This window comes from Ziziphus jujuba, chromosome 11 (assembly GCF_031755915.1).
Source record: "Ziziphus jujuba cultivar Dongzao chromosome 11, ASM3175591v1".
NCBI lineage: Eukaryota > Viridiplantae > Streptophyta > Magnoliopsida > Rosales > Rhamnaceae > Ziziphus > Ziziphus jujuba.
In genome coordinates, this window is record NC_083389.1 from 7,356,131 (window position 1) to 7,378,368 (window position 22,238).

The 22,238-nt window shown below is 33.9% G+C and overlaps 5 protein-coding genes and 2 pseudogenes across 5 annotated transcripts; 6 read left to right on the top strand and 1 right to left on the bottom strand.

The window, feature by feature from the left end:
• The first annotated feature begins 455 nt into the window (after positions 1-455).
• On the top strand, positions 456-2,437 carry LOC107431948 (UDP-glycosyltransferase 86A1-like). The gene is made up of 2 exons (XM_016042983.4): positions 456-1,175; positions 1,287-2,437. The coding sequence occupies exons 1-2, from the start codon at positions 650-652 to the stop codon at positions 2,186-2,188; spliced, it is 1,428 nt and encodes a 475-aa protein (XP_015898469.3). The 5' UTR covers positions 456-649; the 3' UTR covers positions 2,189-2,437.
• Positions 2,438-4,105: 1,668 nt separating this feature from the next.
• On the top strand, positions 4,106-6,203 carry LOC107431945 (UDP-glycosyltransferase 86A1-like). Its single transcript, XM_060812972.1, has 2 exons — positions 4,106-4,951; positions 5,065-6,203. Exons 1-2 carry the CDS (start codon positions 4,417-4,419, stop codon positions 5,979-5,981), a joined length of 1,452 nt encoding a protein of 483 aa, XP_060668955.1. The 5' UTR covers positions 4,106-4,416; the 3' UTR covers positions 5,982-6,203.
• Positions 6,204-6,807: 604 nt separating this feature from the next.
• On the bottom strand, positions 6,808-7,485 carry LOC107431875 (uncharacterized). Its single transcript, XM_060812872.1, has one exon. It carries the CDS (start codon positions 7,483-7,485, stop codon positions 6,808-6,810), a length of 678 nt encoding a protein of 225 aa, XP_060668855.1.
• Positions 7,484-10,828, top strand: LOC107431949 (UDP-glycosyltransferase 86A1-like; annotated as a pseudogene).
• Positions 10,829-12,252: 1,424 nt separating this feature from the next.
• Positions 12,253-14,239, top strand: LOC107431947 (UDP-glycosyltransferase 86A1). Its single transcript, XM_016042982.4, has 2 exons — positions 12,253-13,006; positions 13,120-14,239. The coding sequence occupies exons 1-2, from the start codon at positions 12,472-12,474 to the stop codon at positions 14,028-14,030; spliced, it is 1,446 nt and encodes a 481-aa protein (XP_015898468.3). The 5' UTR covers positions 12,253-12,471; the 3' UTR covers positions 14,031-14,239.
• Positions 14,240-15,890: 1,651 nt separating this feature from the next.
• LOC107431913 (UDP-glycosyltransferase 86A1) lies at positions 15,891-18,075 on the top strand. The gene is made up of 2 exons (XM_025079663.3): positions 15,891-16,953; positions 17,058-18,075. Exons 1-2 carry the CDS (start codon positions 16,392-16,394, stop codon positions 17,969-17,971), a joined length of 1,476 nt encoding a protein of 491 aa, XP_024935431.3. The 5' UTR covers positions 15,891-16,391; the 3' UTR covers positions 17,972-18,075.
• A 650-nt stretch (positions 18,076-18,725) lies between these two features.
• LOC112488928 (UDP-glycosyltransferase 86A1-like) lies at positions 18,726-21,084 on the top strand (annotated as a pseudogene).
• Positions 21,085-22,238: the final 1,154 nt, after the last annotated feature.

The following is a 22,238-nucleotide window of genomic DNA, read 5'->3' on the forward strand; positions in this document are numbered from 1 at the left end:
GGAATGGTAGGATCTTTTATTTATTTATTTATTATAATAAAAGGTGTATGTTTTTAATCATTATACATTTAGAGGGTCTCTTTGAAAAAGAAAAAAAAAGTTATTCCTTATAAAATTTTGGCAGAGTAAATAAATCTTCTATTTCTTTCTATTGTTGATGTCTTTTTTTAATTACTTAGTAATGCATTTAAAATATAAATGATTTTAAATCCCAAAATTGTTATTGTTAATGTCTTATAATTACTCCTCTTGGGGCATTATCAATTCAGGAGATATTAATGCATTAAAAATGTAAATTATTTTAAATCCCAAACATATACCGTGAATGTTTAATCAGAGTGTTAATTTTCAAGAAAGTCCCCTTTTAAATGATTTTTTAAATACCTTAAAAGTGTTTTTTTTTTCTTTTTTTTTTTAATTTTGTTTTTTTAAAATTGTTGTTACATAAACATTTTCAAACTAAGACCCGTGAATTAGGTCTCTCTATATACAAAGACAGAGAGCAGCGGCATGGCGGCCATTGTTCCCTAGGGAAGCCAAACGTAAACTCGCAGGAGCTCCTCGACCAAAGAAAAAGCTTGAAGCTCAAAAATCAAATTAATTCCATTTTCAATATTCACAGTCCGAAATTGAACTCAAAATCAGATTCATGGAAACCACTCATCCCAAGCCCCATGCTGTCATGTTTCCCCTTCATCTCCAAGGTCACGTTATCCCAGCCGTACATCTCGCAGTAAAGCTCGCCTCCAAGGGTTTCACCATCACCTTCGTCAACACCCAAGCCATCCACCGCCAGATAATCAAATCTCGATCCCAACACCACGACGACGACCAAGACATTTTCGCCGGAGCTCGCAAATCCGGCCTAGACATCCGCTACAAGACGGTGACCGATGGTTTTCCTCTTTCCTTCAATAGGTCCCTCAACCGGGAGCAATTCATTGAGGGCTTTCTGCATGTCTTTCCAGCCCATGTGGACGAGCTTGTCGGAAATATAATCGCAGCCGATCCCTCGGTCTCGTGCTTGATTGCTGATACGTTCCACTCATGGCCATCATCCCTAGCCCAAAAATATAACCTTGTCCATATTTCCTTCTGGACCGAACCAGCTCTTGTTTTCAATCTCTACTATCACTTGGACCTCCTCGTAAAAAATGGTCATTTTGCTTCTCATGGTATGTAACTGCCATTTTATATGCTTAATGATGTTCTTCCTTTTATTTTTGTTATATACATAAACATAATAGGTAATTAATTATATATCTTTGTGTGGTTCAATCTATTAGATAATCGAGAGGATACAATAGATTATATACCGGGTGTTGAGGCCATTGAGCCAAAGGACTTGATGTCTTACCTTCGAGAAACAGAGGTATCAACGTTGATGCACAAAATCATATACAAGGCATTCGAGGATGTGAAAAAGGCAGACTTTATTCTCTGCAACACTGTGGAAGAGCTTGAACTCCACGCCATTTCTGCCGTACGAGGGAAGCAGCCAATATATGCGATTGGCCCTGTTTTATCCAATATTGGGCAAAACGGAAGCATAGTAGCCACCAGCCTTAGGTCCCAGTCTGACTGCAGCCAATGGCTGGATACCAAGCCTCATGGTTCAGTTTTGTATGTCTCGTTTGGAAGTATGTCTCCTGTTAATGAACATGATATGGAAGAGCTAGCTCAGGGACTTTTGCTGAGTAAGGTGTGTTTTGTTTGGGTGCTACGTCCTGATACTATGAGCGATGCTGAATCCTATGCCCTACCCGTTGGATTTGAGGATGATATCAAAGACAGAGGGTTGATCGTCCCCTGGTGCAATCAGATTGAGGTGATCTCACATCCAGCAATAGGAGGGTTCCTAACACATTGTGGATGGAACTCGGTGTTGGAGAGTATATGGTGTGGGGTACCAATGTTGTGTTTCCCTATCTTGACCGATCAGCCGACTAACAGGAAACTAGTGGTTGATGATTGGAGGGCTGGGCTCAATTTGTGTGATAAGAAGCCATTGACGAGGTTCGAAGTAAGGGAGAAGATCAGCAGTTTGATGAGTGGAAAGTCAGCTGAAGTATTGAGGGAGGAGATGAAAAAGGTGAAGGAGATAATACACAATGCTGTGGACAAGGATGGATCCTCAGAAAAGAGGATATGTGAGTTCATTTGCCAAGTGAAGACCAAAATTGATTGAGGAATATGACTTATCAGAAAAATTATTGGGCATAAGATTCTTTTGGTCAAGAAGATGCTAGTTCCATTGTTTGCTACACTCTCATTTCATATAATACTTTTCAACAACTTGCAAATTGCAGGAACCAATTTTTGTGAATGGTTTTTAGTGATACGTGTGACGAGCCTAATTCACTAACTGTGATTTAGAAACTCTCTGTGCTTGTCTTGTATTCTAACTTTTTGTTTATATAATTGTCGGATTGTGAAATGTCTGCGCAAAAAGAATGCTACAAAAAGAGAATATGCAATCGCTTCCATCTTTCTCAACAATGGTGTCAAGGCTCAACATCTCGCACAATTTTTATACCATTCGGACCAAATTATAAAGCTCTCACTCTTTAAGAAACTACTTTTCTACATGTTTCTTTCTAGCATTTGAACAGTCAAATTAGTAACAGAATATTCAATTTTTGGTATAATTTATTAACCTAAGCCAAATCAAGTTCATATAAAAAAATAAAAAAGAAAACAAGAAAAATAACGATTAAATAGAGATCTTGCTTTTAAAGTGTCATGCCCTTTATATGTAATTAGCGATTGATTGATTGATTGCAAACAAACTAACAAGATATTTAGTTTAACTAACTATTACACTACCAAATATGCTTTGTAAATAGTAAAGCATAAATTGAGAAAGAAAATGGTCGGGTTTATATGCTATCGTTATACTTACTGTTAAAATCATTCAATTTTTTTAATAAATTGATAAGAAGATTTTAACATCATACTTAATAGCGGAATTGGCATACGGATTGTTCAAAATGGATAGGAATTTTTTTGAAAAAAATTAATAAAATAATCTAGAAATTCATTAATAGAGAATGAAATAGTTCTGTTCAATCCAATTTAGTCTCCTTCAACAAATGGATTCAAATGGTTCCAATCCATCCATTTTTATTCCTTTTCAAATATGCCATGACAATTTGTGGGTAAACCATAAGTGAAAAACCATATATTCCATTTTTTCGTTGTATTAATTCCAAGAAAACTAAGTATGGTAGATCTAATTAGTGAACCTCATTGGACTTCCACCAGCTCGATTCTTTCTCAGGAACTAAGATATGCATTTGTTTTAGACAGGTTTTCTTCAATTACCTACGTGTTGCTGTGTGTATATATGTAAATATATGTTACATAATCTATATATAATTCTTCAACAATACCGATATATCAATGTTAGAGTTGGTGATCCAAATTTTTATTGATCCATCCGAAAAGTTCGCGGTGCAATCCGATTGGTGAAATATATTTTGAGGGAAAAAATGAGGCTTTGTGATAGTAGCAGAGGTCGAGGGCCGATAGGCTTGCCTTTGTGGTACGGATCTTTTCAATTTTTAAGTTTACTTTGTCCACACAATATATATATTTTCGGAAGTTTTTTGGATATATTGAGTTTTTGCCTCTCTATTTGCTCACCTTTTGTACTAATTTCAATCAATAAAAATTTATCTCTTTTTATCCGTGATTTTTTCCTATCAAGAATTTTTTACGTAAATATATGCGTGTTTTGTTTTTGTTATTCTATTGCTATTGTTTTGTTCTATTTTTTTGTAATAATCAAAATACATATAAATTTTAACTTATTCATAAATGAAGATTATATATAATCCAACTTTATATAAACAGTATTTACATTTTTAATAAAATACAGATAGTAGAATTATATATATATATATATAGATATGAAATTTTATTCTAGATGAACATATACAATCTTTCAACTCCAAGAGACTGAGAGTTGAATTATATACACATATATGAAATTTTATTCTAGATGGGACATAGACAATCTTTCAGCTCCAAAAGACTGATAGTTGCAGTGGGATAAACAAACAAGCACCATTCATAAAATATTTTATATGATCATTTTATTTAAACAAACTTCCTTCTTCCAATGAGCAGATTGTGTTTATCTCTTAAAATCTAGAATTATTCCAACGAAGTTAGCAAACATATTAGATATTTTATATTTAAGACAAAGCCTCGTGCACGTGGCCACACCCACACCTAGTAATTATAGAAAGAGACAAAGCAACAGCAACAGTGCACGTCTAGCTCCAGCTAGCAAGTTATAACTCGGAGGAGCTCGTCAACCAGAGAAAAGCTTGACTTGAGTTTCAAAATCCAAACTGATTCCATATTCAATATTCATTTTCCGTAGCAGAAACTGAACTAAAACTGAAACCCATGGAGATGGAGACCACTCATCCGAAGCCACATGCTATCATGATTCCCCTTTGCTTCCAAGGCCACATAACCCCGACCGTACATCTAGCCATAAAGCTCGCTTCAAATGGTTTCACCATCACCTTCATCAACACCGAAAGCATCCACCACCAGATAATCAAATCTCGACCCCAAGACGATGACAACGACGACCAAGATATCTTTGCCGGAGCACGTAAGTCCGGCCTGGACATTCGCTACAAGACGGTGACAGATGGTTTTCCTCTGTCCTTCAATAGGCTGCATAACCTTAAGCAATTCTGTGAAGGTCTTTTCCATGTCTTCCCAGCCCATGTGGATGAACTTGTAGGAAATATAGTCGGAGACGATCCCTCAGTCACGTGCTTGATTGCAGATGCTCTCCATCCATGGCCATCAACCATAGCCAAAAACTACAATCTTGTCCATATTTCCTTCACGACCGAACCAGCTCTGGTCTTTACTCTGTACTATCATGTGGACCTCCTTATAAGAAATGGCCATGTTGCTTCTCATGGTATGTAAAAGTTCGTTTTATGTGCTTAATTATGTTCTTCTTTTAATTTTTTCGTACACTTCTGTTATATATTAATAGGTAATTAAATATCTCTGAGTGATTTAATTTATTAGATAATCGAGAGGATACCATCGATTACATACCCGGTGTCCAGGCTATTCAGCAAAAGGACTTGATGTCTCACCTCCAACAAACAGATATATCAACGGCGGTTCATCGGCTTATATTCAAGGCATTTGAGGGTGTGAAAAAGGCAGACTATATTCTTTGTAACACAGTGGAAGAGCTCGAACCCCACGCGATTTCCGCCATACGAGAGAAGCAGCCAATATATGCGATTGGCCCTCTTTTTTCCAGTATTGGGCAAAACGGAAGCATCGTAGCCACCAGCCTTAGGTCCAAGTCTGACTGCAGCCAGTGGCTAGACACCAAGCCTCATGGTTCAGTTTTGTATGCCTCTTTTGGAACTCTAGCTCTTCTTAATGAACACGATGTGGAAGAAATAGCTCAGGGGCTTTTGCTGAGTAAAGTGAGTTTTGTTTGGGCGCTACGTCCTGATATCGTGAGCTTTTCTGAATCCTATGTCCTACCCGATGGATTTGAAGATGAGATCAAAGACAGAGGATTGATCATCCCCTGGTGCAATCAGATTGAGGTGATTTCACATCCAGCGGTTGGAGGGTTCCTAACACATTGTGGATGGAACTCGATATTAGAAAGTATTTGGTATGGTGTACCGATACTGTGTTTTCCAATCGTTTCTGATCAGCCGACTAACAGGAAAATAGTGGTTGATGATTGGAAGGTTGGACTCAATTTGTGTGATAAGAAGCCATTGACGAGGTTGGAAGTGAGGGAAAAGATCAACCGTCTGATGAGCGGAAAGTCAGCTGAAGAGTTGAGGGTGGAGATGAAGAAGGTGAGAGATGTAGTTGAGAAAGCTGTGGACAGGGATGGATTATCAGAAAAAAGCGTATGTGAGTTCATTTTCCAAGTCAAATCTCAAATTAGAAAAAGGATTATGACATAATCAAATACAATCGTTTGATATAAAAAATTGTGTCTATAATTACTCCAATATTGTCGCCTTTCCCTCCTTGTATAAAACTTCACAGAAACTGATTTGGATTCAGAATCTGAAATTATCAGAACCGTCCAAAAGGAAGGTTATCCATTAAAATTGCTGATGAACTATTTTTGAATAAATTAATTAAGTAATGGAGACATTTGCTTTTGGTGTTTTCTTTGAAAAGAGTTTTCTTTATGTTTGAATTTTAATTCTTAGCTCCCACTCTCCATTATCTCGTCACCTTTTACTAATGTTATTATTTTTAACTATCTCATCGTCATTTGGACCTCCTTATAATAATTAAAACAAAATCACTATAAATATCAAAAGCGTTATAGTAATAGTATGTAACCGACTCTGGCTCATCATTTAAGTCCAGTAGGTTTTTATGCCTATTAAAAAACCAATTATTTTCAATCGCAAGATAAAATATGTTTTAACTGGAGTATGGTGTGTTAGTTCTATAAAAAACTTTGGGCAAAATACAATTTAGTATCCTCTATTTTTTTGTCTTTTTTAGTTCGGGATCTATAAAAAATTTTTTTATAGATAATATCCTCTATTACTCAAACCGTTAAAACAAAACATTTTCTGTTAAAAACTAATCATGTGAGTTGCACGTGATAAATAATTCATTTTTCTAATACTTTCTTGTTTATCTGAAAAATTGAAAATGGAAAAATGTTTTGAAAATTAAAAAAATCTGAAACTCACCGTTCAATAGAAACAAACCTCTCACACGTGTAAGGATTTAGGGATTTAATAGAAATGAAAATTTCAATTGAACTCAAATGACTGTCTTGGCAAAAGGTTTGCTATCTTGGAGCGAGATCACCATTTCACAAGCATTGACCAAGGCCTTAACCTTGCTCTTCTGTGTTTCAACGAGTTTACTTGCTGTTTCTTCGATGACATTGTTAAACATACCCTGTTCTTGTTTCTTCCCCTGCAAATCTTGATGCTTCAAAACGACTTTTTCTAGAATGGTTTCAGTACGATTGTCATCAACTCCATCTCTCCTCTTAAAGCTTCGCCTTCGAGCATCAAGTTTGACATTTGGGTTCTCCGCTAACACTTTTCCTCTCCTAAATTTTAGACTCCTTGGACCTTTATTTTCAGATTGCATGTCAACTACCTTTCCCCTCCTGAACTTTAATTTTGAAGACTGGCAATCCTTTTCATTACAAACCATCCAAGACTTTTTATCCATCCTTTTCACATCTCCATCCACAGTCTCTACATCTCCTGCATGTTCCATTTCATTGTCTTTAGTGGAAGAGTCAAAATCCGATTCACTAGTATATTTAGACTCCTCTTGATAATCCTCTTCTTCATAGGATGAAAATGATAGAGAGTTCAGAAGGGATGAAGACTTGGGAGATGATGATGGAGGAGGTGGTAGTGATTCGATAGCACAATTTTCATTTCGATCAGATTCTAAAGTTTTGCTTTCAATTTCCATCATGGTGGCATACAAAGTTTGTTCTTGGACTTCATCATTTTTGGTTTGCTTAGGTTCAGTCCTCTTTATCTTGTTCTGACCCTTAAGAGGAGAGATGACTTTTGCAGGTTCTAGTGCTTCCTTGAGTTTGAGCTTGAAACTCTACTGACAGAAGGTTTGGGGACAGAAGCTTTAATGATGAGTTTAGATTTTTGATTTTCAAAACATTTTACCATTTTCAATTTTTTAGAAAAACAAGAAAGTATTAAAAAAATGGATTTATTTGTTACGTGGAACTTACATGACGAGTTTTTAACAGAAATCATTTTGTTTTAACGATTTAGATAATAAAGGGTATTATCTATAAAAATTTTTTTTTACAAACCCCAAACTAAAAAAGGTTAATAGTAGAGGGTACTAAAATGCATTTTGCCCAAAAACTTTTTATAATGCTTAACATACATATATATATTGCTTAATTAAATTATCATAAAATTATTTATCTCTTTTCTGTTTTTATTTTGAAATATAAAATATGAAAAATAATTATTAAAAATTATATTTTTTTGATAATTTTGCATATAATTATTAATATACTAATTATATGAATCTTATAGACTATCCTTATTAATAATTATTATATGATGTTAATTGACTGTATGCAAAATAATTATTCTTTGATGGTTGAGTTTAATACAATACCCATAAGTTGCTACTCTATAATATTACATAAATATTTCATCAATTCATTTAACTTATTTGGAGAGAATATATTATTTGCACATCTTTATAAGATTTAATATATTATTTGCACATCTTTGTAGTATTTATCTACTTTTATAATATTTATAATATAATATTTATTATTTATTTAATATGTATGCTTATATTTTTGTCTATATTATAATTTATATTTATTTTATAATATTTATAAAAATATTATATTTATTAAAATAAAAAAATAATGGATAGATAGACAGTAAAATATCATAATATTTAGTAAATTTTTAATAAAAAAATTTTAAAATATATTAAATTTAATAAAAATTTTCATGAAAATTATTAATTTTTTGATAAAATTATAAAGGAATGATATAGATGCTTGATGAGATTTCGATAAAAATTTTGTGAAAATATTAGAAATTTTGTTAAAAATTTTACTAGCTTTGATTTGGAACCAAAATTTTCTATTCACCTTTCAAGAATATAAAAATTTCAGTCAAATTTCAAGAAAATTTTGATTTTTTAAACCTTAATATATATATATATATATATATATATATATATTATATAAATATGTACAAAGAGTGAGACATGTCACCACCAGATCAAGCATAATACTAGGTGTTGTTTTTTTAACGTGTTTAGTAATTTTTTTGTTTTTGTTTTTGTTTTTCTATACTAAGTTGATAGTGGTTTACTTATTCCATGGTTTGTTAGTATTATTTAGTGGTAGTTAGACATATCAATCAGCTATAAATTCAAGAAAAAAAGGGAAAAAAAAAAAACACATAAACATCAAGTGAAATATAATTTAAAATTGCATTGGTTTTTTTATTTTTTATTTTGTTTTTTCTTCCTTCATATTTATAGTTAGTTTATATATTTAATAAACTCCAATTACCATTAATAAACAATCAAAGTGAGCAAATTACATACAATTTAAAAAAAAAAAAAACGGAACAGTTGACAAAATGACACTTTAATTAAACTATATTTGTTTTGAATTCAAAGTCCCAAGGCTGCATGTAGTATAGTTTTCAAGCATATGGATCCACTGCTACTGCTAGCCGGAGATAACTCACAGTAGCTCCTCAACCAAACAAATATTAGAAGCTCGTCAAAACCAAATTCAATTCCATTTTCAATTTTCGATTTCCAAAAGAACAGAACTCAAAATCAATTCCATATGGTGAACACTCATCCGAAGCCCCATGCTACCTCCAAGGCCACATAAGCCCAGAGCTCGCTTCAAAAGGTTTAACCATCACATTCATCAGCAACGAAGGCACCCACCGCCAGATAATTAAATCTCGACCCCAAGACGACGACAACGACCACCAAGACATCTTTGTCGGAGCACGTAAGTCCGGCCTGGACATTCGCTACAAGACGGTGACAGATGGTTTTCCTCTGTCCTTCAATAGGATGCTTAACCTTGAGCAATTCTGTGGGGGTCTTTTGCATGTCTTCCCAGCCCATGTGGATGCAATTGTAGGAAATATAGTCGGAGATGATACCTCAGTCTCGTGCTTGATTGCAGATACTTTCTATCCATGGCCATCGACCATAGCCAAAAAGTGCAACCTTGTCCATATTTCCTTCGGGACCGAACCAGCTCTGGTCTTTACTCTGTATTATCGTGTGGACCTCCTTGTAAGAAATCGCCATTTTGCTTCTCATGGTATGTAAAAGTTCGTTTTATGTGCTTCATTATGCTTTCCTTTTAGTTTTTTCGTACTTTCCTGTTATATATTAATAGGTAAATCTCTGAGTGGTCCAATTTATTAGATAATCGAGAGGATAACATCGATTACATACCGGGTGTCCAGGCTATTGAGCCATAGGACTTGATGTCTTACCTCCAACAAACAGATGTATCAACGGCGGCGCATCGGCTGATATTCAAGGCATTTGAGGGTGTGAAAAAGGCCGACTATTTTCTTTGTAACACAGTGGAGGAGCTCGAACCCCACGCGATTTCCGGCATACGAGAGAAGCAGCCAATATATGCTATTGGCCCTGTTTTTTTCCAGCATTGGGCAAAGCGGAAGAATATATGGTGTGGGGTACCAATGTTGTGTTTCCCTATCTTGACCGATCAGCCGACTAACAGGAAACTAGTGGTTGATGATTGGAGGGCTGGGCCCAATTTGTGTGATAAGAAGCCATTGACGAGGTTCGAAGTAAGGGAAAAGATCAACCGTTTGATGGGTGGAAAGTCAACTGACGAATTGAGGGAGGAGATGAAGAAGGTGAAGGAGATAATACACAATGCTGTGGACAAGGATGGATTATCAGAAAAGAGGATATGTGAGTTCATTTGCCAAGTGAAGGCCAAAATTAATTGAGGAATATGACTCATCAGAAAAATTATTGGGCATAAGATCATAGTGGTATATTCTTTTGGTCGAGAAGATGCTACTTCCATTGTTTGCTACTCCCTTATTTCATATAATACTTTTCAACAACTTGCAAATTGCAGGGACCAATCTTGTGAATGGTTTATAGTGATACGTGTGGCAAGCCTAATTCACTAACTGCGATTCAGAAACTCTTTGTGCTTGTCTTGTATTCTAAATTTTTGTTTATATAATTGTCGGATTGTGAAATGTCTGCGCAAAAAGAATGGTGTCAAGGATCAACATCTCGCAAAATTTTTATACCATTCGAGCCAAATTAGAAAGCTTTCACTTTCTAAGAAACTACTTTTCTACATGTTTCTTTCTAGAATTTGAACAGTCAAAATTGGTAACAGAATATTCTATTGTTGGTATAATTTATTAACCTAAGCTAAATCAAATTCATATAAAAAGAAAAAACTAAAAATTAAAAAAGAAAAAAGAAGATGAAATAGATATCTTGCTTTCAAAGTGCCACGCCCTTTGTATGTAATTAGCGATTGATTGATTGCAAACAAACTAACAAGACAATTAGTTTAGTTAATTATTCCACAATTACAAATGCTTTGTAAATGTCAAAGTATAAATTAAGAAAGAAAATGGTCGGGTTTAAATGCTGTCGATTTTTTTTTTTTTTGGGTAAAATTAAATGCTGTCGATTTACTTACTATTAAAATCATCCAATTTTTTTAATAAATTGATAAGAAGATTTTAACATCATACTTAGGACAGGAAGCCAAAGGCGTATGGATTGGACAAAATGGATAGGAATTTTTTTTTTAAAAAAAAATTAATAAAATAATCTAGAAGTTCATTAATAGTTTTATTTGATTGAATGACAATGAAATAATTCCATTCAATCCTATTTAATCACGTCCAATAAACGGATTCAAATGGTCCCAACCTCACCCATTTTTATTCCTTTTCATATATGCAATGAAAATTTGTGGGTATACCATAAGTGAAAAACCATATATTCCATACTTTCGTTGTATTAATTCCAAGAACCCTAGGTACGGTAAATCTAATTAGTGAGCTTCACTGGCTTCCACCAACTCGATTCTTTCTCATGAACTAAGATATGTATTTGTTTTAGACAGGTTCTTTTAATTACCTACGTGTGTCTGTGTGTATATATATAAATATATGTTGCATAATCTATATATAATTCTTCTACAATACCGATATGTCAAGATGCATATAAATTTTACATTAATCATAAATGAAGACTATATACAATCCGATTTTATATAAATAATATTTACATTTTTAATAAAATGTGGATATCAATATGGTAGAATTATATATATATATATATACACATATGAAATTTTATTCTAGATAGGACATAGACAATCTTTCAACTCCAAGAGACTGATAGTTCTTTTTTTTTTGCTTGAACTCCAGGAGACTGATAGTTGAATTATATATATATGTGAAATTTTATTCTAGATGGGACACAGACAATCTTTCAGCTCCAAAAGACTGATAGTTGCAGCGGGATAAACAAAAAAGCAACTATTCATAAAATATTTTATATGATCATTTTATCTAAACAAACTTCCTTCTACGAATGAGCCAGATGATTTGTGTTTTAAATCAAAGTCCCGTAAGGTGACTTTATTCTTAACTTTTCAAATTATCATGCCATGGCAATCGTTTAAAATCTAGAACACAGGGCCTCGTGCACGTGGCCACACCCACACCTAGTAAATATGTAAAGAGACAAAGCAGCAGCAATAGTGGCCAGTATAGCTCTAGCTAGCAAGTGATTAACTTGCAGGAGCTCGTCAACCCGAGAAAAACTTGACTTGAGTTTCAAAATCCAAACTGATTCCACATTCAATATTCATTTTCCGTAGTCGAAACTGAACTAAAACTGAAACCCATGGAGTTGGAGACCACTCATCCGAAGCCACATGCTATCATGTTTCCCCTTTGTTTCCAAGGCCACATAATCCCAACCGTGCACCTAGCCTTAAAGCTCGCTTCAAAAGGTTTCACCATCACCTTCATCAACACCGAAAGCACCCACCACCAGATAATCAAATCTCGGCCGCAAGACGACGACAACGACGAACAAGACATCTTTGCCGGAGCACGTAAGTCCGGCCTGGACATTCGCTACAAGACGATGACAGATGGTTTTCCTCTGTCCTTCAATAGGATACTTAACCTTGGGCAATTCTGTGTGGGTCTTTTGCATGTCTTCCCAGTCCATGTGGATGAAATTGTAGGAAATATAGTAGGAGACGATCCCTCAGTCTCGTGCTTGATTGCAGATACTTTCTATCCATGGCCATCAACCATAGCCAAAAAGTACAACCTTGTCCATATTTCCTTCTGGACCGAACCAGTTCTGGTCTTTACTCTGTACTATCATGTGGACCTCCTTGTAATAAATGGCCATTTTGCTTCTCATGGTATGTAAAAGTACGTTTTATGTCCTTAATTATGTTCTCCTTTTAATTTTTTCGTACACTTCTGTTATATATTAATAGGCAATTAAATATCTCTGGGTGATTCAATTTATTAGATAATCGAGAGGATACCATTGATTACATACCCGGTGTCCAGGCTATTGAGCCAAAGGACTTGATATCTTACCTCCAACAAACGGATGTATCAACGGCGACTTATGAGCTGATATTCAAGGCATTTGAGAGTGTGAAAAAGGCAGACTATATTCTTTGTAACACTGTGGAAGAGCTTGAACCCCACGCCATTTCCGGCATACGAGAGAAGCAGCCAATATATGCGATTGGCCCTCTTTTTTCCATTATTGGGCAAAACGGAAGCATCGTAGCCACCAGCCTTAGGTCCCAGTCTGACTGCAAACAATGGCTAGACACCAAGCCTCATGGTTCAGTTTTGTATATCTCTTTTGGAAGTTTAGCTCCACTTAATGAACTGGATGTGGAAGAAATAGCTCAGGGGCTTTTGCTGAGTAAGGTGAGTTTTGTTTGGGTGCTACGTCCTGATAGCGTGAGCTATTCTGAATCCTATGTCCTACCCGTTGGATTTGAAGATGAGATCAAAGACAGAGGATTGATCGTCCCCTGGTGCAATCAGATTGAGGTGATTTCACATCCAGCGGTTGGAGGGTTCCTAACACACTGTGGATGGAACTCGATATTAGAAAGTATTTGGTATGGTGTACCCATGCTGTGTTTTCCAATCTTTACTGATCAGCCGACTAACAGGAAAATAGTGGTTGATGATTGGAAGGTTGGACTCAATTTGTGTGATAAGAAGCCATTGACGAGGTTGGAAGTAGGGGAGAAGATCAATCGGCTGATGAGCGGAAAGTCAGCTGAAGAACTGAGGGAGGAGATGAAAAAGGTGAAGGAGATAGTAGAGAATGCTGCGGACAAGGATGGATTATCAGAAAAGGCAATATGTGAGTTCATTTGCCAAGTAAAGGCCAAAATTGATAAAGGTATGTGACATATCAGAAAAATTATTGGGCATAAGATGGTAGGGCGTATGTTAACTTAGTCGAGAACATGCTAGTTTCATTGTTGGTCATTCTCTCATTCTTTCGTTACAAATAAAAGTTCTCAGAAACTTGAGAATTGCAGGAACTGATTTTGTGTTAGTTTGTATATTGTGATTCGTGTGGCAAACCTATAATTTCACTAACAGTGATTTAGAAACTCTTTGTGCTTGGCTCGCATTCTAAATTTTTGTTCAACTAATTGTTGGATGGTAAAATGTTTGCAGCAAAACTGTTAGAAGATAGAATGTACAACCATTTCCATCTTTCTCAACAACGGTTTCAAGGCTCAACATCTCGCACAGTTTTTATACCATTCAAACCAAATTATAAAGCTTAATTTCACCCTTCAAGAAACTACTTTTCTACATGTTTCTTTTCAGTGTTTTAGGAGTCATTAATTGGTAATAGAACATTCAATTTTTCGTATAACTTATTAACCAAGCTAAACCAAATTATATATATATATATATATATAAAGAATAAAACTATGAAATATGGTTCTTGCTTTCAAGCTTGGTCATCTCAGTCAAAGGAGTGGGCATAACCACGCTCTTTATATGTCATCAGCGATTGATTGATGTATCGCAAAGAAACTAAACGACAATTACTCTCCCAAACACACTAATTTAACCGCTCCACAATCACAAATGCTTTGTAAAGGTCAAAGTCATCTTTGAATTTTCATTTCTACGCTGTCACTCTCTACCTTGTAATAAATTTTATTTTATTTTATTTTTGAAATAAACGACTTGAATATATTCAGAATAAAGAGGAAGCAATGAATAAAATAAACAAATAACAACCTCACTAAAAAAAATGATTAATTGCAGTTTAGTAGCCTTTTAGTTTTAGAATGTTTACAATTAAATCGACCAAGTGCCGTTTATTTTGATATGATTCATTTTGAGCTTTATATAAATTTAATAGTTATAACTTTTAACCCCTAATACAATTGTGAAGTATGGACTGCAACCTTTACAACTAAATTGAATGTTTTATACTTTGCTGATTTATTTTATTTTATTTACTTTGTTGAGTTATGTGGAGCAACATGAAGATAATTCCTTATTGGTCAAAACTAAAATATTTGATAAAAATTGGATTAATGTACATCAAATCACAAATAAAGTTTTTTTTTTTAAGAAAAAAAAACTTTAAAAAAAATCCTAAATTAGAACATGATGAAACTGATGGTGCTATATAAAATGTAATTAACCCTTAGGAAAAGATCAATATCCATATCAAAATCATTAAGGTAGTAATAATTAAAATAAAAATGAAAAATAATCACCAAACGGATATTTCTGTAAATTAAGAAGACAAAGACAATAATCAATTCATTTTGTCTGCTTTTTTTTTTTTTTTTTTTTCCCTTCCAAAAAGTTTCCCAACTAAATAAATCCTCCACTTCTCCTTTTTTCTTTTTTCTTTTTAATGACTTTTCTATCGCTATATATAGATATATATTAGTTTCTTTTTAATTTTTTGGTAAAACTTAATTTCTTTTAAATTGCTCTATAACTGACACATCATTTTAGTCCATATTTCTCTCACATGAGGGTATTATCAATCCAGTAAATTTTTATTCATTTTAATAAAGCAACTTACGTTTAATCCCAAGATGAAGTATGTTTAATTGGCGAATGGTGTGTTTCTTCTAGATAGATGTTGAAACTGAACTGAAGAATTGTTGAACAACAAGCTGTATTAAACTAAGAACGAGAAAAAACTAAAGAAACTTTAGAGAGAAGCTAAGGCAATAATTTAAGAAAAGAATATTTGATCTGTGTTTTTAGTTTACGAATTACAACAACCTGTTTTAGATTTATATTCAACTTATCAGCCTTCTAATCAGATTCTGACTTTGATAATCCTGAAGCAACTCTACTAGGAAAAATTTAACAGCAATTAATCATATGAACAGCCAATAACAACATGGAATGTGGCAAGACCCACAACTGTCAAATTACTCACACATGTGCCAGCTGTTTATTTTCCTTAGCTCTTCTACGAAAAACGTTTTTTCTAGTTAAAAAATAAAAAACTAATTACAAAAGTATTACCAAACAGCCCATACATATGTATTCATAACAATATGTACAGACAGTGACAGTTTACCAGCACCAGGCGCAATGTCAATTCCACTATGTTTATTTTGAAACCAAAGTCCCAAGTCAAGGCCATATAATGTATGGTATGGTTTTCAAGCATGTGGACCAACTGCTAGATGAAGATAACTCAGAGCTACTCAACCAAACAAAAACATAGAATCTCAAAATTCCAGATTGAATTCCATTTTCAATTTCCAAATGGCAAAAACACAAATCAAAATTGAATCCATGGAGAACAGTCATCCGAAGCCCCATGCCATCATGATAGCCCTACATCTCCAAAGCCACGTTATCCCAACAGTTAATCTAGCAATGAAGCTAGCTTCTAAGGGCTTCACCATCACCTTCGTCAACACCCAAGCCATACACCACCAGATAATCAAATCTCGACCTAAAACTTCCCAAGATGATGACGATGAAGACATCTTTGCCGCAGCACGTAAATCCGGCCTAGATATTCGCTACAAAACGGTAAGCGATGGTTTTCCTGTGTCCTACGATAGGTTCGTTGACCATGACCAGTTCCTTGAGGGGTTTTTGCATGTCTTCCCAGCGCATGTAGATGAACTTGTCGGAAATATAGTCGCAGCCGATCCCTCAGTCTCGTGCTTGATCGCAGATACTTTCCACACATGGCCATCAACCATAGCCAACAAGTATAAACTTGTCCATATTTCCTTCTGGACCGAACCAGCTCTGGTTTTTACACTCTACTATCACTTGGACCTCCTTGTAAGAAATGGTCATTTTGCTTCTCATGGTATGTAAAAATTCTTTTTATGCGCTTGATTATGCTTTTCTTTTAATTTTATATGCTATTGTTATATATATTAAAAGGTAATTAAATATCTTTGTCAATATTAGATAATCGAGAGGATACAATAGATTACATACCGGGTGTTGAGGCTATTGAGCCAAAGGACTTGATGTCTTACCTTCAAGAAACAGAGGTGTCAAGTGTGATGCACAGAATCTTGTACAAGGCATTCGAGGACGTGAAAAAGGCAGACTTTATTCTCTGCAACACGGTTGAAGAGCTTGAATCCCACGCCATTTCAGCCATACAAGAGAAGCAGCCAATATATGCAATAGGCCCTGTTTTAGACAATAAGCAAGACAGGGGAATAGTAGCCAAAAGCCTTAGGCCCGAGTTTGACTGCAGACTATGGCTGGACACAAAGCCTCATGGTTCAGTTTTGTATATCTCGTTTGGAAGTTGTGCTCTTATCAGTATATATGATATGGAAGAAATAGCTCAGGGGCTTTTGCTGAGCAAAGTGAGTTTTGTTTGGGTGCTGCGTCCTGATACCGTGAGCTATGCTAAATCCTATGTCCTACCCGTTGGATTTGAAGATGAGATCAAAGGCAGAGGGTTGATCGTGCAGTGGTGCAATCAGATTGAGGTGGTTTCGCATCCAGCCGTGGGAGGGTTCTTAACACACTGTGGATGGAATTCAGTGCTGGAAAGCGTGTGGTGTGGTGTAACAATGCTCTGTTTCCCAATCTTCACTGATCAGGTGACTAACAGGAAATTAGTGGTTGATGATTGGAGGGTTGGACTCAATCTGTGTGATAGGAAACCATTGACCAGGATGGAAGTGAGGGAGAAGATCAACCGTCTGATGAGCGGAAAGTCAGCAGAAGAATTGAGGGTGGAGATGAAGAAGATAAGAGAGATAGTGAAGAATGCCGTGGAGGGGGATGGATTATCAGAAAAAAGAATACATGAGTTCATTTTCCAGGTCAAATCTCAAATTAAGAAAAGGATTATGACATAATCAGATACAATTATTTCGGTGTTTTCTTTGAAAGGATTTTTGTTTATGTTTGACTTTTAATTCTTTGCTCCCACTCTATATTATCTCATCACCTTTTATTATTATTATTATTTTATTTTTATTTTTTATTTAACTATCTCGTCATCATTTGGACTTCCTTGCAATAATTAAAATAAAATCAGTATAAATATCAAAAGCGTTAAAGTAACAGTAAGTATCTAACTGACTGTGGCTCATCATTTTAGTCCATAGTTCTCTCAACTTGAAAGTATTACAAGTCCAGTAGGTTTTTATGCAGATTAAAAAAGCAACTTATTTTCAATCGCTAGTTAAAATATGTTTATAATTGGAGTATGGTGTTTTACTTCTAAAAAAATCTTTTTCTAAAGCTTAACAAATATATATAAAAAATATTGCTTAGTTAAATTATCATAAAATACTATTTGTAGTTTAAAAAAAAAAATAATTCTTGCAAAAGTATTTTCCAGAAAAACACACATATAAAGGTTTAAACAATTTGATATAAATAGATATATCAAAAGTTTAAAATATAAAAATATTTATAAAAATATGAAAGTTTTAATTCATAAAAAATGATTAAATGGATTTTATATTTTTCTTTACCAATAATGCATAGTACATGTTTATAATCATAAATATATTATTATTTATTAAAAATATATATATTAGATTAAAAATATTTATTAATTAAGATATATAAAATAATTATTATAATTATATAATATATCATAAAATGTCATTTCAATACCATATACAAAATCTTAGATTGTTGAAAATTATTAATTTTTTTATTGTCATTTTAAGATGTAAAATATGAAAAATAATTATTAAATATATATTTTTTTGATAATTTTATATGTAATTATTAATACGCCAACCACATGAATATTGTATTAAATATGGCTATATTTATTGATAATCATTAGATGTAATTAATTGTAAGCAAAATTATTATCCTTTAATGATTAAATTTGAAACAGTATTCACCAGTTACTACTTAACGACATTTTATAAATATTTTATTAATTCATTTAATTACATTTGCAGAAAATATATTTTTTATATATCTTTATAATATTTTTTATATGTCTTTATAATATTTATTTACTTTTATACTATTTAACATTTACTTCGTATGCATATTTGTATTTTTATTAAAATTATGATTTTATATTTATTTTATAATATTTATAGAAATATTAAATTTATTATAATAAAAGAAATAATAGATAGTTAGAAGGCTATACATCAATAATATTTATCAGATAAAATAAATTAAATCTAATATAAATTTCCAAAGAAATTAAGGAATTTTGATAAAATTATAAAGGAATTTATGTGAATATTTTGATAGTAATTTCAATAAAAATTTTGTGGGAATATTGAAAGTTTCATTTTCAAATTTCGATTTCCAAAAAAACAGAACTCAAAATCAATCACACACGGAGAACACTCATCCGAAGCCCCATTCTCTCATGATTCCCATCAATCCCCAAGACGACATAAGCACAGCCGTATATCTAGCCATAAAGCTTGCTTCAAAAGGTTTCACCATCACCTTTATCAACACCAAAGGCACCCACCATCAGATAATTAAATCTCAACCCCAAGAAGACGGCAACGACGACCAAAACATCTTTGCCGGAGCACGTAAGTCCGGCCTAGACATTCGCTACAAGACGGTGACTGATGGTTTTCCTCTGTCCTTTAATAGGTTCATTAACCTTGAGCAATTTCTGTGAGGGTTTTATGCATGTCTTCCCAGCTCATATGGATGAACTTGTAGGAAATATAGCTGGAGCCGATCCCTCAGTCTCATGCTTGATTGCAGATACTGTCCACTCATGGCCATCAACCATAGCCAAAAAAGTACAAACTTGTCTATATTTCCTTCCGGACAGAACCAGCTCTCGTCTTTAGTCTCTACTGTCACTTGGACCTCCTTGTAAGAAACGGTCATTTTGCTTCTCATGGTATGTAAGTGCTTTTCTATATGTTCTTCTTTTAATTTTCTTATGTGTAATAGGTAATTAATTATATATCTTTAATCAGTGCGGTTCAATAATAGATAATGGAGAGGACTGCATAGATGACATACCGGGTGTCCAGGCTATTGAGCCGAAGGACTTGATGTATCAACAGTGATGCATCGGATGATATAGAAGGCATTCGAGGATGTGAAAAAGGCAGAATTTATTCTCTGCAACACAGTGGAAGAGCATGAACCCCACGCCATTTCTGCCATACGAGAGAAGCAGCCAATATATGCAATCGGACCCGTTTTAGACAATGAGCAAGATAGGGACATAGTGGCCGCTAGCCTTAGGTCCGAGTCTGAGTGTAGACTCGAAGCCCCATTGTTCAGTTTTGTATCTCTCTTTTGGAAGTTATGTTCTTATCAATAAACTTGACATAGAAGAAATAGCTCAGGAGCTGTTACTGAGCAAAGTGAGTTTCATTTGGGTGCTGCGTCCTGGTACTGTGAGCTATGCTGAATCCTATGTCCTACCCGTTGGATTTGAAGATGAGATCAAAGGCAGAGGGTTGACGGTGCCGTGGTGCAATCAGATTGAGGTGATTTCGCATCCAGAGTTGGGGGTTCTTAACACACTGTGGATGGAACTCAGTGCTTATGGTGTGGTGTACCAAATGCTTTGTTTCCCAATCTTGAGTGATCAGGTGACTAACAGGAAACTAGTGGTTGATGATTGGAACTTCTGAGTGATCGGAAGCCAATGACTAGGATGGAAGTGAGAGAGAAGATCAACCATCTGATGAGTGGAAATTCAGTTGAAGAATTGAGGGAGGAGATGAAGAAGGTGAGGGAGATAGTAGAGCATGCTGTGGACGCGGATGGATTATCAGAAACAACAATGTGTGAGCTGATTTTCCAATTAAACGCCCAAATTATTACGACTTAATTAGAGAAAATTATTGGATATAAATTTTGTTTATAAGTACTCCATTGTGGCCTTATTTTCTTAAATAAAACTTTTCAGAAACTTGCAATTTGAAGAAATGGATGTTAGATTGGACTACTTGGTGGCATCACATAGGATTTCATTCCGTTTATTTGTATAGTAAGATTGATGTTTGCCTATAGTAAGTCTTCTACTTATAATAAAAAACATACCTTTTCAAGTTGGGTTTGTTTGTTTGTTTGTTTTTTCTTTTTCCTTTTTTTTTTTTTTTTTTTTTTGACGAACAAAATGTTACAATTCTATATCCTACAAAATAACCAATTAATCAAATATAAATATGTAATTTCATAAATTTTTTCAACAGTAAAAAACTTCAATTCGTTAATTTATTATAAGGCATAAAATTCTTAAGCTGTCACCAATTAGTAAAACAATCGGAATCTTTTTACCGAAGGACAACTATCGTATTAAATTTCTATATTTCTTCATTTTGTCCTACATTTTGTACTATATAATAAAGCATAAACCCAGTAATTCATAATTATTTTGGACTTTGACTCAACATATCCAAATGTAATAATTTTGAGTAACAATCTACACTTGATGTTTTGTTACTGTGAAATTCCCATCTTGTAACTTTTTTAATATGACATAATATATTGTTCATAAATTATTGTTAATATTAACTATTTCCTGTTCCCTTAGGATTTAATTAACATTCAAATATTTAAAACTTTGCTCTTTGCCAGCAAAATGACTGTACGTATTGGTTAATCGATATGGAAACTGACACTGTTTAGATTTGTTTAAGGATTTTTCTTAAAGAAAAATAATAAAAAAAGATTTGTTTAAGGAGACTTTTATAATATATCTTTCTGTTGATTTTTTTTTTTAACTTTTATTCAGTAATTAGATTTGTTTAAATAGTTTTTCCATGGATCATACTCTAGACAGTGGTTATATAATCAAATAAAAGTTCCCCATAACAGCAATGTATTTATTTTGGCTTATTATTTTGTTTTTGAATCATAAGCAAGAACAAAACTACATTTATAATTCATCACATGAGGCTACAATTGACGTGTTACATTTTGATTGGAGAAGCAGACTTAGCAATGCTGATTCAACTTCTAACTCCTAACTACTGAATAATAAATTCCATAATAAAAATTCACCCAAAAAAAAAATCCATAATAAAAATGCTACAATGTTATTTACTGATGCAGTTTTTTCGTTCAATAAAGAATTAAATTGCTACAATTGAATTCATGAGCCTGAAATTTTTTATCTAATTGATCGAACATGTAACTCACTTTCTTTTTTTG